The sequence below is a fragment of the Clarias gariepinus genome, chromosome 8 (assembly GCF_024256425.1).
Source record: "Clarias gariepinus isolate MV-2021 ecotype Netherlands chromosome 8, CGAR_prim_01v2, whole genome shotgun sequence".
NCBI lineage: Eukaryota > Metazoa > Chordata > Actinopteri > Siluriformes > Clariidae > Clarias > Clarias gariepinus.
Genome location: NC_071107.1, coordinates 30,900,076 through 30,919,333, shown reverse-complemented (window position 1 = coordinate 30,919,333; position 19,258 = coordinate 30,900,076). Strand labels below are relative to the sequence as shown.

At 37.7% G+C, this 19,258-nt stretch overlaps 1 protein-coding gene across 2 annotated transcripts in view; it reads right to left on the bottom strand.

Moving 5' to 3' along the window:
• Positions 1 to 1,172: 1,172 nt before the first annotated feature.
• Positions 1,173 to 19,258, bottom strand: part of LOC128528790 (CUB and sushi domain-containing protein 1-like) — a 401,372-nt gene continuing 383,286 nt past the window's right edge. Inside the window, exons 61-71 of one of the 2 annotated variants that reach the window (XM_053501914.1) lie at positions 14,961 to 15,134; positions 14,790 to 14,863; positions 14,598 to 14,709; positions 13,250 to 13,429; positions 12,744 to 12,806; positions 11,077 to 11,238; positions 10,616 to 10,728; positions 9,276 to 9,363; positions 8,440 to 8,572; positions 4,564 to 4,620; positions 1,173 to 1,910 (exon numbers count right to left, since the gene is read on the bottom strand). In XM_053501914.1, the coding sequence (XP_053357889.1) occupies positions 1,751 to 1,910; positions 4,564 to 4,620; positions 8,440 to 8,572; positions 9,276 to 9,363; positions 10,616 to 10,728; positions 11,077 to 11,238; positions 12,744 to 12,806; positions 13,250 to 13,429; positions 14,598 to 14,709; positions 14,790 to 14,863; positions 14,961 to 15,134 (1,316 nt within the window). In that variant the 3' untranslated portion in view covers positions 1,173 to 1,750. The remainder of the gene's footprint in view (positions 1,911 to 4,563; positions 4,621 to 8,439; positions 8,573 to 9,275; positions 9,364 to 10,615; positions 10,729 to 11,076; positions 11,239 to 12,743; positions 12,807 to 13,249; positions 13,430 to 14,597; positions 14,710 to 14,789; positions 14,864 to 14,960; positions 15,135 to 19,258) is intronic. The other variant, XM_053501915.1, reaches the window with a different exon arrangement.

Below are 19,258 nucleotides of genomic sequence, written 5' to 3'. Positions count from 1 at the left end.
AATCTGCACCCATGAAGCCGCACATTCTCCTAACTACACGATGATATGGATCATTAAAAATGGCCCAGCATGCTTTTGATCCTAATAAGGCAGTGTTTCTTTAAGAACTTATTAGATCTTTCATTTATTTAGGGTCCCAGAGAAGCTGATGAAGAGGTACAGGATACATTAACGGGGAGAGATGACCGAGTGAAATAATTGAGTGAAGAAATGTCATGACCGTATTGAACATTAGAGATGGAATAAAAACATCGATTCAGTGATGTATCGCGATTCTTCTGTGTGGCAATTCACTTATCGCCACACCGGAGTCCAAAATCCATTTGAATTTATATATGTTTGCATTTGCGATGGTAAAACCGTTCCTCAATAGTCCTACAGCTTGTGTGCTCCAAACTATTCACACGTTGGCAGGAAGCACAGCATCCTGTGTGGTAAAGCAAATTATTTGCTGAGTTGTAACAAAATCTATAAAATTAAATACCTGATATCGGCTCAGGATATTTTGTAAAAATGTGATCCGAACAGAGTCGCAATACACATCAAATCGGCACCTGGGGATCGTGATATCGTATTCACGATGATTATTTCCATCCCTATTGAACACAGATGATGATAATGATGACTACAGCTGGCGTATATGACAACCATGTCTGTCACACCAGGGGAAAAGGTTGCATTAATGAGAAATTGACATGGATTTGCATTTACAAAAAATAAAAGCAAATGGATATAATCTGGGATTAACTATGCTAAATATTAATTTAATTTCTTTTGTTTTCTGTGTACAATTTTACACACAAAAAAACCCAAATGATTAAACACCTTAAACCTATTTCTGGAGGAAATGGATAAAAGAAGAAAAAATTGGGATGAGGTGTGAAACCTTTAGAAAATCATTCCAAAGCCTAAAGTGTCAACTTTTCTGATAGGTTTATGTAAACATAAACATAACTTTATTTTCAGATCTAATTTAGAAAATAGAATCAAGCTCTCTCTTGATAGACATAGCATGACTCATGCTCTTTATGGATATGGAATTACAATGTTTATATACATATTGTCAGTAACCCTGTGTTTCTTTTTTTCAATGTTACCTCCATAAACCCCTTTCATGTCCTTCTCATACTAGTGCAAAATTTGTGCGATGAAGGTTTTTTTTTCTTTTTTTTTTCTTTTTTTTTCTTTTTGTTTTTAAACCCACACGGCAGTTGACAGTTCCATCCACAACCCTCAGATTAGTTTTTCCATTGCGTGCAGTAGCTTCATCTTGTTTTTCTTGGAAATGTCCAGTGGCGTGCACTCGGCCACATTTGTCCAGTGTCTGTTACACTTGTCTTTTGTCTTCACTGAAGAAAATACACTTTGCAAGAAGTTCTGTGGCTTTTAAAAGACACTTCAACATCTTTCCTAATGAGCTTGTTTGATTGGTTGGGGGGAAGAAAGACATGAAAAAAGGGAGGATTTAAAAAAAAAACCCTTCCGCCTTGTGTGTGCTGTTAGTGGTGCTATTCAATGCTCTGAGAAACATATCCATGTCAAAGACAGCACGCAATCATAGTTTCCCAGAATAAAAAGTTTTTGTTTCTTTGAGAACTTCCATTGTTTTTCCTTTTGTGGTCTTAAAAAAAAAAAAAAGCAGTTAATGCTTGAAATTGTTCACAGCAAAGTGTTCACATCCCTACCAAAGTGCATTCAGTTATGAAGAAATTGGCATGTGGTTCCCAGTGTCTGGAGCTGCTAATGAGGGCTATACGACTGTGCACACTGTGTTGAGCGTCGTGTCAAACCTCACGGCTTTGGCCTCAGTCGGTTTCATGTTCGTGTCGTACATGGGGTTCTCAAACGATGCCTGTCCGTTTGTGTTCTCATGCCCTGCGTAGCCATTGTATTGGACTTTTGGTCTCGTCCTGCCAACAGCAACAAAATAAAAAAAATAAAAAAAATCAATTCTGTTACCATAGACAAGTTACGTCATGTATTCTCATAAGTAAGACGGTCACAAAAAAAGCAGCAGGACATTCTAAAAGAAAAAACATTATGTACACTGTTAAGGGGTGGAAAATACTTGAGTAATTGTACTTTATTATTGAGCTTAAATAGAAAAAATGACAATGAATTATGAATTTAATACTTGTACTCTTAATTACATTTCCAAAAAAATTTATTTAGTAATTGTTTCTTCTCTTCTTGAAAAATAATAAGGCAAGAAATTGAAAAAATGGTGCAGCTTATAATTGTTTGATTTATTTTAGCTAATCTGTATGTTTTTTTTTTTTTTTTTTTGGATTAGTCTAATGATTTATATTTTTTATGGTTAATCTAGCGATCATTTCATGGTTGGATTATTCATACTTTTTATTAACCTGCCAGTAAACCATAATTTTTAAAAGGTTAAAAAGGTTTAATCTTTTATTCAAGAATTTTTTTTAATAAAAATTATTCCAGCATAAAAATAGATTTTTATACCGAAAAAGCTAAATTTCTTTATAAATACAGTGAGAATTTCTACTGAAATTTTTTTAATTTAAACAAAACCACCTTGTGGGACCTTGCTTTGCCTCTTCCTGAGACCCAGAAAAAAAAAAAAAATTAAAGCATGTGACAATTTTAGACATGTATAGATCTATGAATAGCAGCTTCATTCCTCTCACAATGTCTCATGCAGTTATCATTTGTTTAAACATAAAAACATGAAATCTATGGAAAAAACAGGCATTTAAAACTAAGCTTAAATTTAAACATTAACTTAAGTAAAACATTTTCTTTTTTAATACACTGCTGTAGATTTTACCTGAGAAGTTACTGCCACTTTTGGGCCTTGTTCACACAGGCGTTAAAATCGAGGGTTTTTCTTGCGTTTGTAGCGTCCGGTGAGCGCGGATCAAGCGGCGAGTGTTTTCTACACGTAGGAGTCAATGAGAGTGTTCACACGGGCTTTGGTGACGTGCGTTTGTCCGACTGCGCGTTTATACGGCATCAAAAAAATGTTGCATGCAGCTTTTTCTTGCCGTTCAAAACCCAACGAACGCAAGGAAACCGCTTCTAGTGCGTTTTCTTCACGTTTATTTTACGCTTCGGAGGACCGGATATATCCCATGATCCTAAACCACAAAAAAGACTTCCTTTAATCCAATGTTGTGCAGTCAGAGTGTGAACCCGGTAGCGGCGGGCTTTGATATCCAGTTCCCGACACACTGCCCCCACAGGTTAACACACAAACTACAATTTGGGCTGCAGACTGACGTTAGACAGAGACAAATGAACGCCGGTGTAGAAGTCAATCGATCACCACTACAATACATAAACGTCTAGAACGTTCAGTGCACGTTCGTTTATCCAAAAATTTAACGCCCGTGTGAACAAGGCCTTAATTGAGTAAGATTTTCAGACATAATCCGTGTATATTTTCTCAAGACTTTTTCCACCCCTGTTTGTTACAGAGTTAAAGAGTAAAGACATAAAAAATGTTAGAACAAGGGGAAAGTAAATGAAATGATGCCCTAAATCCAAGGCTGGGGTGAGACAGATGTGTGCTAGTCAAAAAAACAAAAAACAAAAAACCCAAACATAAAAATATAAATTTGGTTTTAAAGTTTGCTTTAAAAAAAACAAAAAGAACAAAACATCAGATCAAGATTGCAGCGTTTATGAATTAAGAGTAGCTATTTAACGTGCACCATTGCTCAGCTGTGCTTTTCCACTACAATGAGGTAAGGTTAAATGTTAAAGATGCCTGGGAGCACGGGGCCTCGTGAATTCCCTCTGCAAAGCCCTGTGTTTGGTCAGGAGGCCATTAGCATGGATGAGTGTTCCTCATAAAATCAACTGTTTTTAAACTACTGCCAGTCTCTTTTGGAGCGTGAAAGTAAGATCGAGGTTATTAGGGCTGCCGGCTAAAATTATTATGCATTATACACTGCAAAATCAGGGCCGGTGCTGTGGCCGGAAACTAAAAAAGTATAGGGAATAATATAATTTATAATATGCCACTCAATAAGGAAATCCTGTGCGGAAATCTTTGTTCGGGAAACTCGTAATTAGGGCCTAAATAATGCCGTTCCTGCAAAAGGTCACTGCCTTGCCGATTCACAGAAGTTGAAAAGCTGTAACTGATTGCCCGTTTCTCGGCTGCCCATCGCTTTCATGATTTATGGTTATGCACAATTTGTACGATAATCTAAATAAATGACCTGCATTCTGAGCCAAATTTCACATCGCCCCTTTTCCCCTTCCCTCTGTCAGCCCTTCTCAAAGCACACGGGCCATTTCAAACTTCAAGGAACTTTTTAAGAACGCAAAATGTTTAGGCAAAGCGCCTGGTTATAAAAAAATAAATAAATAAATAAAGGCTTTTAGGCAGTCAAATTAGGGAGACAAACATCACATGGCTCTCTCGTCCCCTTCACCTCAAAGCACATACATGCGTTCAAAAACACACACACTCGCGCGCGCACACACAAAATGCATGTCTTTCTCTCTGAGAAAATGAAAAAAAGAAATAGAAGATGAGGACGTTGTGGCGGCTGAGGGATTGTGGCCTAGTGACTTTGCGGTTCTTACCTGGAGCTGGCCCTGTCTTTGGGTCTCTCATTCTCATCTGTCTCTTGTGATAGTGCCCTGCCAATTTTTTTTATTTATTTTAATATGGGGTAATTGTAACCCGTCAATTAACTGTCACATTCATCTCTCTTGCTTTGGTAAATGTAGGAAAACTCCAATGCTCTTTTTTTTTCCATTTGAGATTTTTTAAATTTTTTTTTATACGAATAATACCATGATTCTGGTAACGTGTAGCCATTTGCTGAATCAATCATGCTGATAATCAGCCACAATCTCTGGGCAGGCACAGGAGTTTCCCATAAAGTGTAGTGAAACAATGCAGAGCAACATCCAACATGGACAGAATGTCATAAATATGGAGCACTGATTCTGCCAAAATAAAGAATTATTGTATATTTAAAAAATGTATAGATTATAAAGGTGAGTACATGCCTCTAATTTCCAGCAAACATCTTAAGATATATTTTCAAATGACAGTACTATAGAAATGAAACTTGGATATATTTTAGTCACTGTGCAGCTTGTATAGCAGTATAGATTTACTGTCCTCTGAAGAACCTCAACATACAGTACAGCCAATATTGTCAAAATAGCTGGCAAAAAAAAGGGAGCACACCATAAGTGATAATAGTTGTACATGGTTTAACCATGCAAAGTCACTATTCATGTTAATGTTTTTTTTTCCCCATAAAAGTGTAAATTTTATATAAAAGCATTTAGGATTTGGTGGTTTGGCCTCCGAGTAGCGCAGTGGTGTGCTGGATAGTGCTTATTCTATCACCCGGAGATCGAGGGTTCAGCCGGAGGTCTAGAGAGAGCTGATTGGCCAAGCTCTCTCAGAGGGGAGGGATGAAAGGCACTTACTGTAGCGCTCCCACATTTATCACGGCTCTACAGCCAATCAGGGGCATCAATGAGCCCACGCAAGCGGAAGGAGCGGATAGCGCGGTCCTCTGAGTGTGTTACGCCGCCCCAACGATGCGTGAGCGAGCAGTTTAAAAAGATGCGGTCGGCTGGCGTCATGTGGTTTGAAGGAATCACAGGATAGTCTTCGGCCCCCCCGACTGAGTGGTGGTAGTAGTAGCCTTAATGTGGGAGCCCCCTAGTGATAGGGAGGAATTGGACACGACTAAATTAGGGAGAAAACCAGGGGGGGGATTAATAATAAAATAAAATAAAATTTGGTGATGAGTACATACTGACTTATACTGACCACTGGATGATCAACATGGCAAAGAACTCCCAAAGGAGTTAAGAAACAGAATTGTTACTCTCCACAAAGATGGGTTAGGCTACAAGAGTTAGAGTACAGTGGCCAGGGTCATACAGAGGTTTTTCAAGACAGATTCCACTCAGAACAGGCCTCACAAGGGTTGAACATAGACGTTGAGTCCTCATGCTGTGCGTCAGGTGTAGAAGCTGGCTTTAAAAAACAGACTAGGAGTGCTGCCAGCATTGCTTCAGAAGTTGTAGAAGCAGATTGTCATTGCTCAGACCACACTGCAGCAGGTTGGTTTGCATGGCCGTCATCCCACAAGGAAGCCTCTTCTGAAGCTGGTTCACAAGAAAGTCTGTAAACAATGTTCTGAAGACAACCTGTCCAAGCGTATGAATTACTGGAACCATGTCCTGTGGTCTGATGGTTCAGATGGTCTCCAGCATGTGTTGCGATGCCCTGGTGAGGAGTACCATGAAAATTGTCTCTTGTCTACAGTTAACTATGGTGGGGGAAGCATCATGGTCAGAGGCTGCATGAGTGCTGCTGTTACGGGGGGCTGCGGTTCATTGAGGAGAAACATGGGTTCCAGTATGTACTGTGACATTCCGAAGCAGAATGTGATACCCTCCCTTAAAAAAACTGAGCCAAACTGCATTTTTCCAACATGATGATGACTCCAAACACACCGCCAAGATGACAAGTGCCTATGTAGATGACAAGTGGCCAAGTATGTCTCCAGACCTGAACCCTACTGAGCACCTGTGGGATATTCTCAAGCGTAAGATGGCAAGGCGCCATGTGTCCAACATCCAGCAGCTCTGTAATATTATTATGGAGAAGTGGAGAAGGATCCCAGCAACAACATGTGAAGCTCTGGTGAAATCTATACCCAGGAGGATGAAGGCCATGTTAGATTACAGTGGTGCTCTAAAAAAAATATTGACACTTAGGACACAGTTTTGATGTCCAAAATATATATTTTGATAAAAAAAATGATGTAAAATTATTTAATTATCATTGTATATTATTATATTAAAACTTTTTGAAGTGGAGTACACAACCTCTGCAGCAAACATTTTTTGCCAATATGAATGCAGTTACCATTGCAGTTTTTTATGTGCTCTTCCTCAAACATGCTTCAAACCCCATTTAAGATGCCCACGGATTTAATAATGAGGTTCCATTTATGGGGTCCAATCATTTTAAATGCTTTTTTGGAAGTAGTTCATGGTGGATTTTGAGGAACGTTTCAGATCACTGCCATGTTGTAGAAGCCAATTTCCTTTCAGCTTCAGTATCTTGATTGTGTCTCATTTACTTCCAGCATTTGCTAATATTTTGATTCTTCCATCTGCTTGTTCCACCTGTTCCAGAGACCCAAAAACCCAAAGCATAATAGATCCACCTTCATGCTTAACAGTTGGCAAGGTGTTTATTAAATGCAGTTCCTTTTTTCCTTTGGTGATGGTGGCCAAGGGCTTCCATCATACGCTTGCATCATCTGCTTTATCTAAATATTTGTTTGCCTGAGTCCCAGGAAATCCTTTAATGGTGCAAACATGTAGAAAATGGCTTGGAGCGAGGTCAGGACTGTACAAAGGATGTGTCAATAACTCCCAGCTGAGTTTCTGTAATGTCCATGTGGTGATGGTGAATAATTGTGTGTGCAGTTAACACAGACATACGAGTCTCTTACATGGAGTTGGTAACAAGTTATCCATCGATGTTTAAGGATCATGTGTTCTAACTAAAGTGTCACGTGAACGACTGGGGGGGTTGCTTACATTCATTGTTTCCATATAACATTATTACATTCAAGAAATTTCCCCGCTGTGGGACGAATAAAGGGATATCTTACCTTATCTTGAAAGCTAGAATGTAAGAATGTAGGCAAGACAGATGTTTTCACTTACTGGTTATAATAAGCTTGATCATCCTGATTGCCGGCAAAGATAGTTACAGGAACAGCAACATGACATTTGTGTCATAGACTTTATTTGGTAGTGTGCAATTCTACAAACTTGAACTAATTTCTTTTTCATGTTCGTTTATTTTAAAACAAGCATGGGGATATTATAACAGTGCTATGATGGGTAATTTTGTAAAGTGATGATAGATTTTCAGTTTGTGAAATACTACAGGCTCAAGCTCTGTACGAACAAACTGGAACAAAGTGACTGCCACGGCCTTTACATGAAATAGTCTAAACTATGATTGTCAGCAGTCGAGCTAGGTGTCTCAGATCTCTGGCTGCAGGGTTAGTGTGCTGCACATTTCAAAACTATTGGAGCCAGGCATGCACAATTGATGTCTGGAGTCTAATATTGATCAGCTAATGGGAATAAGGAGACAGCAGGAGGTTCTTGATTGACAGCCCCAATATAGCATAAAGACAAGGAAGTATAAAAAATACAAATAGGAAAAAATACAAAAAGCATATGGTATAAAGCCTAAATTCGTCATAAATATACAAATCGACTTAAAGAATAGACCCTCATTTTTATTTATTATTATTATATATATATATATATATATATATATATATATATATATATATATATTTATATATATTGATTTGTTATTTTTCATTTTGGCAGAAATGTTGTCCATATAGAAATGCATGAGTAGAATTATGTGAAGTTTTCAGCAGCTCCTACCTGTGTTTGTAGAGGTAAAAGGCGAACCCTGACAGAATGAGAGCGAAGAAGGGGACCAATATGGCAGCCGCTACTGAACTGCTGTTGGTGCCATAGTACGAGTTGGAAGGATCCACATCTGTAGTGACAAGAGCTGAAAGTGTAATGAAATGTGAGCGCTAGTACATATTCTGTAACATATGAGCTACAGCAAAAAATTTTAATTGGCACTTAATGGATTCAAGGGGGGTATGGGGTAGTAAATTAAAATATCCACCAACATTTTGGCCTGTTTTACTTAAATTATTGTTTCCCATAATATCATTCAACCAAAGAGAGTGATGTAGCTGCACCGTAACAATTTACTATGTTCAGCTTCCAAGCTGGGTCTTTGCTGTATCTGAGCAACCAACTACAACCAACCAAAAGGTGAACACCATCATAACTTAGCCTATTTCAGTATAAACTTATTTACTGTGCTTAGGAAGGGAATTTTTCCATTTTTCTTAAAATGATGACTGTGACATGATCCTGTGTTTAGTGTTACTGTATATGAAAACAAATCACATCAGTCTGCATCCTCGCACACACAAGGATGGTGACATTAGCTTCTAAGTTGGAGCTTTGGGAGTGTTTATCTATTTTAGCGGCGGTGAAAGAGCCAGACAAAAACTAATTGTAATAGTACCATTTTCAGCAAAAGTGCCTTTCTGGGTAAGCAGTGAAACAGACCTATACACTGGGTAAAGAAGTTGGAATTTCTTTTTAAGATAATTTTCATAGCACACAAACAAGCAACTATATAAATAAATAAATAAATAAACCCTATTGATTTGCACTCCAGTGATTGTTTTTACCTTGTCTTGTCAGCTGAAACTTGCCGAAATCTTTGCTGTGTATGTGACCTTGGTAAACAAACATTTTCTTTTCAGACTCGGCTGTCACCTTGATCAGAAGAGAAATAGAGGGAAAACAAGACAAATAACATAAAAGCACCTTTTATTTATGCAAGCTCATGGATGAATGAGCATTGTCTCAACAAAGCGTGGCACATAAAATGTCTAAAAGAGAAACAATGCATTCATTCATTTCATTGCAACATTGACTGAATAGTTAATGGTGGGGTTTAGGGGTTCAAGCCCCAGCACTGCCAAGCTCCCACTGATTTAGCCCTCAAGCATGGCCTTTAACCCTACATGATCCAGTGGCACTGTACTGTATTATAGCTCGGTCAATAAACTTATTAAAAAATTGATTTCATGTGCAGTCCCCTACAAAAGTATTGGAATGACAAGGTCAATTATTTTGTTTTTTTTTTTAGATGTATTGAGTACATTTGGGTTTGAGACAAAAAAAGTCATAGAGCAGAATATGCCACCTTTTCTTCAAAGTTGCTCATTGTGATTAAATAATTGGGACATATGACTGACAGGTGTTTCTAAACGGGCTCACTAATCTTTATTGATGATGTAACTCATGATTAGAGCAGCAGGCTGGATTTTTAAATCTACAGAAATGTTCTGGCTGCCAATTTACAGAGAAAGGCATCAAATATAATTTGGGAAGAGGAGCACACCATGCAGCAAGAAAATGACACAAAACCCCCTGCTAACACGGTAAAGGACTTTGGAAGGAGAAAAACAAGTTTTTGGAATGGGCAAGTCTATCGCAACACAACTGACAATGCATTTTACTGTACATCCTAAAGTAGAGACAGAAACCTCAGAAAAAAAACAAACATGAACTGAAAGAACGGTTCAAGACTGGAAAATCATCACCGAAGTAGAATGCAACAGTTTGGTGATAACGGTGAGAAACTGCTATCAATCAAGAATGGATATGCAACAAAATACTGAGTTGTTTTTTTTGTTTGAGTATTTTAGTCTGTTTAAATACTATTGCCCAACTAAAAATCACATGGCCTGCCATCAGTCGCCATGATCTGAGTTACCTGATGCATGTGATTGTCTGCACATAAAAGCTGAAGTTCTGATATATTTGTCTTCTGATCTTAAATCCAAATGTTTTTGTGTACAACAAAAATTATTATTCTTGCCAATCCAATACTTTATTAGGGGATAGTATCTGTCACGAAAGCTGTGTTTTCACCTTTTTTATTAAAAAAAAACAGGTCACTTTTGAAATAAAAATCTAGGGTCTCATTCTCAAGAATGTGGGGTAAGAATGTGATACTTACATAACCATCCATTGCCCAGTTGTCATTTTTGAATTTGCTGAAGTACTGCTCTGTTGGTCCTCGTATCTGGTAGACTTTAAGTAACAAATGATTTTCCTCTTTTTTATAAGTACCTGAAATGACATAAAACATGTATAATTAAAAGTTGTAAAATTTATTAAAAAAAAAACCTGAATGGGTAAGGAACCAGCTGTTTCTTAAGCATACACTTTATTGTTGCGTTCTTGCCTTTGATTGATCAGAAGTTATTAATTTTCCATTACAGAATTTTAGAAAACTCTTCTAATACGGCACAAATATTATCCTTAAACAACAATGTAAAAATTAAGTTGTGGTGTTGTGCATGCTTTTCAGGGTTGAAATGAAGTGTGTTGTGTAAAAGGTAACTACTTTAAAAAATAATAATAATAATAATAAATTAGTTGCACCTGAAATTTTTAAGCAAAGACTTAACAGCTCACCCGAAAGCTTGATCTGCACCCCACTTTGTTCTAAAAGAGTGACATTGACTCTGCTTGTTGTGGCGTTGAAAGCAGTGACTGTGATTGTAGCAGTCTGCCTCTTGCCAAGGTACTCGTAAAAACCTGTCCAGCCCGAGTTTAAAGAAAACACGTCCGCAGGCACTGAACACAAAGGAATAATCAGACAAATGAGTTGATTTTATTGTGCATGCACATATCAATGGAAAGTTTCACATGATAACCATCTTATGGCAATAGTGAAATAGACCAGGTCAGGGCTAGAGCTTCATAAATGAAACACATTCACTGATGGGTCTTACAGCAAACTAAAGTCAGGTATAGACCTTGGATCGAGTGGCCATACAGTACACGCTGATGCTTATACAATATGATTCTTCAGTTTACTTAAGAAACCTTAATGTCAGTTATGAAATTGAAATGTATCTGAATGACCTGTTTTCATATCATTGTAAACATTAACAACTCTAAGATTTAATGAGTGTCATGCTGTAGTCATAATGCATTATAAACATACAGTACACTGCCTGGCCAAAACTAAGCAAATAGTTATAGTAATGTTTAATTGGATAATTATTGCAGTGATTTTATGTTTCAGCTGGTAACTAGTTACTGTAAGATAGCTACTCTTTCAGAAGGATCAGCTTATTAGCCGGTATTAAGCAAAAAGAGGAAGTTGCTGAAACTAGGTTGAAAATTAAAAAAATACATTATTAAAGCCTGTAAGGAAAGGAAAGAGCCATCATCTTTGAGCAAGAAATGTTGTTGGAACAAACTAGTAACAGCTATGTTTAATAGTGAAAGTAAGAGCACTTCCAGGCACATACTGTGAACTCAAGGGATTGGGACTAAACAGATGTGTAGCCGTAGGAAAACCCCTTATTAATTAGGCTAATCAGAAAAAGGCTTTAATTTGCTAGGGAGCACTAAGAACGGACTTCCGTGGTCTGATGAGTCTGTAGATTTACCTTGTTCCAGAGTGATGGGTGTGTGTCAGGGTAGGAGAGGAGCCTAGTGGAGAGGATACACAAGCCTGTATGGTCAGTGTTATGATCTGGGGTTGCTTCTGTTGGTCAGGTCTATGCTCAGCAAAATTATTTGCCGAAAAAGAATTAGGTCAGCTACCAATTTTAATATACTGAATGACAAGGTTTCTCTTCATTAATGGATTTTTTTTCCCTTCCCTGATATCATGGGCATATTCCAAGATGACTGTCGGGATTCATCAGGCTCAAATTATCGAAGAGTGGTTCAGGGAGCGTGAGACTTAATTTTCACTTATTGATTGGCCACCACGTATTTTAGACATCAAGCCCATTAAGAATCTTTGGGATGTTGGAGATGCAGTTGTCTGACTCTTCCATCGTCAATACAAGATCTTGGAGAGAAATGAATGCGACCCTGGACTGAAATAAATGTTGACTTTGCATAAGCTGATCGAAATGATGCCACTACGAATGCATCAATCAAAGCAAAAGGCTGTCCAACAAAATAGTGTGTGTGTGTTTTACTTATTTTTTTGGCCAGGCAATGCATATAAAAATACAAAAATAAAGACTTTAGCATATATTTATGTCCCCAAAAAATGGATTCTTTGTCGATTAAAAATTTGCAGAGAGTATGGTGATAGCAGTGAAATGGTTACATACCCCGAATCTTGTTTTTCTGTATGTCTGGGTCTCCCTTTGACTTGGTGTTTATTTTTGGGCCAACTAGAAGGCAGATAATTGACAAGTTGACATTTGCAGGTGATTCTGTCCTTACATGTGTGCAATGGGATAATGATCACAACTTTAAACATTGGGGTTCATTATGAAACGAATGATTAAGTTGTGTAGTTAAATGAGCTACATCCCACAACCTGTAGATAACTGCATCATCCTGTAGCTTTAAGTAATACACAAAAGCATGAACCACAGAAAGAAATGTTTTTACAACAAATCAATTCCTGCAAGCAAATTCCTTTTTTAGAATGTTTAAAAACAGAAAAGGTTTCTGACTGGTTTAGCGTTTGCGCTGATATTTGGCTAAAAGAGTATTGTTGCAGCATGCATCATCACAGATACTGTACATGTCCCAGCCTTGGCCACAGACATGCTTTAGCTAATGTTTTTACTTAACGCTTACTACTCACAGCACAGATCAGGGTCAGTACCTTTGCAGACGGGAGGTTTGCCTGCCCACCGGCCATCTGGCCTGCATGTCCTGTGCTCAGATCCCCCGGCTAAAAAGAATCCATCTTGGCACGTGTACATGAGGGTGTAGCCCAATGTAGGCAGGTCAATGGCCCTCACATCCACGTGAGATGGTGTTTCAGGTTGGCGGCACGCGTGAGCTGCACAGAACAGATGCAATATGTAAGGCTGGAAGGAATACCTTTTATTATTTTTTTTATTTTGCAGGCCAAGACAGTGCAGTGGCATTGGTGGGAAAAGTCTATGTGCCTTAAGTGCACCTTACATAATATATGAACTCTGTCTTCACACCTTGCTTTTAGTTGACTCATGTCTTCACATGAGCATGCTCAGGAAGTAAAGGTGCTTTTTATCAGTGGGTCACAAATTAGGGTTACTGAAATATAACCAGGGGTCTGTGACATCATTTTTTTTTTTTTTGGGAAACTTGAGTCACTTCACACCATTATCAAAGACATTTATTGAGTTCTTGTAGCTATTACCCTGGTTAACTAATCACTTGAATTAAATGACTTCAGTTCAAACCTTTAAGTAGGACTATAAATCAGGTTGAACCTAATGTAGTTTTTCAGTTAAATGTTCAGGAATGAAAACCTCCATGACACCAGTATACAGTCATAGTCCATAGTAATATTTATGTATTATATTTCCTGTAATAAATAAATGGGGATCCAGGCCCTCTCTTACCTTACACAGGATAAGCAGTATACAAAATGGATTGATGTTTTTTTTTTGTAATACAGTATATTACAAAATAGTTGAATAGTATGTTCAGATGGGGTCTGTAGAATGCGTTTTATATTTAAACGAGTCCTTGGCTGCAAATTGATTGAAAACCCCTGCTCTATATGATTTCAAAGTCGAACCAAGCCTACAGATTTTCAACTTGTGTGACTTAATCTTTAGCTAACTATAAGCCTTTCTTTCAAGGTCTGCAGTCTTAAATCAAATCACTCTTTGAAATGAATACATAATATTGCAAGAGATATTCACCTCAAACAAACCATTGATTGAATTTTTCTTTTTTAGCCCATATGTAATGTCTTTAGGACATAATCCCAGCTTAAGTTGTAAAACCTTATGAAGACTGGAATAAATCACAGTAGGGTTTATCTAGGTACCAGATCCATACTTTGTTGTTATTTTATAAATTAATGTTTTATAAGTTTCTCAGGGCAACAAATGGCATGAACCCAAAATGTTTCAAAATGGACACGCTGATTCTCTCACCATTCTTTTTATTATTTACTTTCCATTGTTTATGTAAATACATTGTTCCTGTCTCCTTATCTAATATAAAATCCTTACCAACACACTCCGGCTGCATTCCGCTCCAAGTCAAATTTTCCAGGCACGTTCTGGTGGTGGAACCCAGGATATGGTAATTTTTTCTGCATCTAAAGAAAACCTTACTCCCCACCTAAAGAAAAAGAAAAAAAAAAAGATTACAGCATGCATGACAGGAGCCTTCTTTGCAAAAGTTTGGATTATTACCCTTACCGTAAATCCCTGAGCTTGCAGTGGAATTCCATATGCAGGTGTTCCTGGATCCTTGCATGCATTATATGCTGGATCTGTCATAAGAAATATTACAAATAAAACACCATCCTGGAGCATAAACCCTACCTTCAAGATGATCATAAGGATGTTTCTAGTTTGGAAATTACATACCAATGCAAGAAGGCTGCATTCCACTCCATGAGCCGTCCTCCTGACACGCTCTTCTGGAGGAGCCCACTAACAGATAGGGGGGACGGCAATAAAACGACACTTCGGAATTGTAGGTAAACTGCTTCCCTTCTCTATAGCCCTCCGCAGGAGTTCCAGGGTCCCCACATAAGACAGCTGAACACAAGTCGGACAACAGAAAATTGTGAAGTTATTTGTGGCGGTTATTGCCAGGTGCTCAGCTTTGCTGTAGAATAAGGGAGTATTTCTTGTTCATTTATTTACACAGTTATTCTTTTGTTCCAGCAAAATCTATATTTTCCATCATGTTGCCTGTCCAGTGAGAGGAAATGATACTGTACTACTGGAATGACCAAATTACAGAATGAACAATTGCAGCCAACTCCACTCATGGCAAAAACATCATGGATATAAAATGTACAGCATGTATATGTTTTTTTTTTTCTTAATTATTATTATTAAACTGTAGCCACTTTAGGCGAGAAAATAACACTGTTTCACGTGATGGAGCAAACGGTTTTCTTGTAAAAAAAAAAAAAAAAAATGGACACACGGCTGGCTATGAGGGATTAATCACTTTAAGCACCTCTAAGCAAACCATTTTCTTATGGTGACCGGTCAGGTTGACCACTTACGCTGTCCTTTTATTTTTTTCACCAAATCAGCTTTAGGGTGTATTTCGGTCCAGTAGACCTGTTTTTAAATGGAGGGCAATTAGATATTCTTTGTCATAAACCACTGTAACTAGGTGTCCTTTGTGAAAGTGGAATTAAATCCATTATCGGTGAGACTGTAGATCAAATGCTTTAAAAAAAATAAAAATAAAAATTGTATCACAGTTTTCAACACAACTATTTCGTTAACTAGTTTTATTATTGTTATTATTACATACACACAGGATTTGCTTTAAACCCCTTAACGGTGGAATGATTTCACTTTTCTACCTCTTGCACACCCCTAGTATGGAATTTGGGAGGGGTTGACTTACAGTCGTGACTTCAGTACTTCATGCTTACTTAAGATTCACTGTTGCATTATTTCCTGTTCCTCACTACATGTGGGGATTTTAACCTGGAGGATTCAACTAAGACTTTTCTTTGGGTTTTAAGTAAATATTTATTTATTGAAGAAATGCACACAAATGCTTTCGTGTAAAAAGTCCTAATCAAAAACTGTTGGGAGTTGGTTTTCATTACTAACCTGTTTTTACCTGAAACCATTGTTTAATCTCTGTTGCTGGTCATATGGATTGATGGATGAAATTCTCTGCAGTTGTTTACTTAAATATGGTCACCAGAACATGAGGTGCATTTAGGTACTGTACATACAATTTACTGTACCATACAGTTCACTGTGTGTTGTTGAATGTATATTGCCAGGTTAAAATAGTATCCAGGAGTTAAAGATTTTAGTATTTAAACATTTTAAACTTAAGTTTTAAAATGTTAAATAGTAGTTAAATTTTTATATCAATGCTTAGAAATCGTGCACACTGTGTCTTATATCCTTCTTTTTCAGCACAACATGGGCAATATGGTGAAACAAGTTTTATTTAATTTTGGTCAACTTATAAATACATGAATTGTCAAACACACAGACACGTTAAACCTTATTTACAGAATACACACTCAAAATGTGGAACACCATTCCCATATTTGGGTGGCAGTAAAATTTACAAATCTTTAGAATAATTATTGATAACTGGTTCTACATGACGCATCCGAAAATTTATCATTAAACAATGTTGTGTTTGTGGCACCAGTGCATGCTGCTCGAGTTCTAAGGGTTAAACACGTATGCATTAAGCAGCTTGCTATTTAGTACAACATTGTGTGGCATAAGGAGCTTACAGGAAATGATAAATTGGGACATTTCTTTCCATTTTTCTGCATTGATGAACTTGATTGGGTGATAAACTGTAATGATTGGATGTTAATCTTCTCTCAACAAGGAGCCAAAAGGAACAATTTGTAACCTGGCATTAAGGCAAATAAACTCCAAATAGACAGCCAATTTAGCAGTAACTCCAATCCAAAGCACATATGGGAGGGAATAGATAAGCACTAAATATAAGTGCTGTGCAAACGGTGAGACCGCCACTAATGTCGCTCTGTGGCGGATTACACAGAAACAGTTACAGTCAGGAATATAGAGTGCATTCGTTTTTAGTCCAACCATCTATGTTAAACCATGTGCTCGCGTAGTTAATCGGCAACATCATGAGAGTATTTGTTAACATACTGTACAGTACTTGCCTGTATCCTCTATGTTACAGCACACCGGAGGAACTCAATAAGACAGTTTTGCATAACTTAAAAGCACATCACACACTGGACTTTGGATTAATGCAGCACTCACGATACACACTTTTTTGGTTTGGCTCTCTCCCCTTATATAATTTTTCACAAAGCTGTTCCGGTTACTGCACTATGGTTAAACTTTATTACATGCTGGAAAAATGGTGCTCTAATGATATCCCATTGTCATTTATACTCTATAATTCAATTGATTTATTGGTATAAATAAAGTTGATTGATAAAGTAAACAAACAAGAGACCCTTTAGGAGCTTTAGGACATTTAAGGTTGTCTTTATGTGCTGGCAAATGTTTACACATGCATATTTGTCAAGTGGTAAAGATGTATTATGTAGAGTGGTGTAATTATGGAGTTGGTTGCACAACTTCTGCATAAAACTTTCCACCATGTTTAATGCTTACTACACTGCCCCACCATTTACATGCACGCTGTGTCTTGTGGGCATGACGGGCCACATCGCATTAATTTCTGAGGACGTGCACAAATTGCACAACAAAAAACCTTAGAATATGTGAAGCAGCCATCATGCCTGCACGTACAGTATGCACAGGAAACCATGCATATATATATATATATATATATATATATATATATATATATATATATATATATATGTGTATATGTAATCAACCCTAGATGTAAAGTATATATGCATTGTCAGGATATTGCATATATGCATTGTGTCCATCACAGGACACTATGCATTTATACAATCACATCAAGGCGTGATCAAGTGTAGCTGCTGGCATGTTCATGAATGGTGAGAGAAGGCAATGTAGACATGCATATACAGCAAATGCGAGACATAACAGTAAAATGAGCTCAGGATCAGACCCTGGAGCTGTGAGGTGGCAATGCGACCTGTTGGTCCACCATGACGCATTCTCTCAGCCAAGAACAAAATCTGAGGAGCAATCCTTTAATGAATGAAACCACATAGGAAATCTAATAACACATTAGCTGTAAAGCCACTGAGATAGCTGTTCTCTACCTGAGATGGGTATCTTAACGAAATATGAACATCATCCTTTAACCTAGTAATTACTTCAGACTTTGTTACTAAAGTTTTCTTTTCATTAGCTCAGTAGTTGACACTTTCTACCATTTCACCAACCCTTTAATGTAGCAACATATGGTTCATGCAGTATAGTTAGAGCCAATAACAATATCATGCCATACTGTACTCCACTGCCTGCACCTTTAAGAATATTAAAAAAACTGCTACTTGCTCCCTAGATAGTTGTCACCCTTTTGCATATTATATTTGGTACAGGCAGCTATCTATGGGCTAAGGAACATTTCATGCACCAGGTGTACTGGCAAATAAAAATGATTCACATTCTGAGGTTGTTCATGTCCTTGTGCTGTCTGTCAGGCTGTTGCACTTCTTAAGTTTTCATGCAGCCAGAATTGCTTCCAGGATCGTTACTGCTCTGCAAGAGTTGCTTCTCCTCTCTTCTGAAAGCTGTAGATGACAGGCCATTTGGGGCATGAAGTTCCTAGCACTTTTAACATTTCCTCTGACACTGTGTCAAAGGATTAGACTCAAAACCTGTAGGCTTTAGCAGCAGATTGGGGCCAGGCACCTTGTGTAGCTTGCACACAGTAAGAACTAGCAGGAGGACGTATTTGTGACATGTTGACACTTGTTTTGGTAGTGTCACAGCAGTTTAATGACCTGTCAAAACCTGCATCTTGCACATCCATGTAAAAAAAAAAAAAAAAGAGAGAGAGAGACATACTGCTATACATCCAAAGTCCCTGAATCAACATTAATGAATCAACAGAGCTGATGAACAAAACATCTACATTTGGCCTTGAATTTAAAAGCCACTTTGCAAGAGGTCTGTAAATGAAAGAAAACGTTTAGAGAATCCATTTGCCTTTTACAATACATGCGAACAACTTTTTTCCTTCCTCAATCCATCTCCCCATCCATTTAGCCATCCAGAGATTGTTGTGT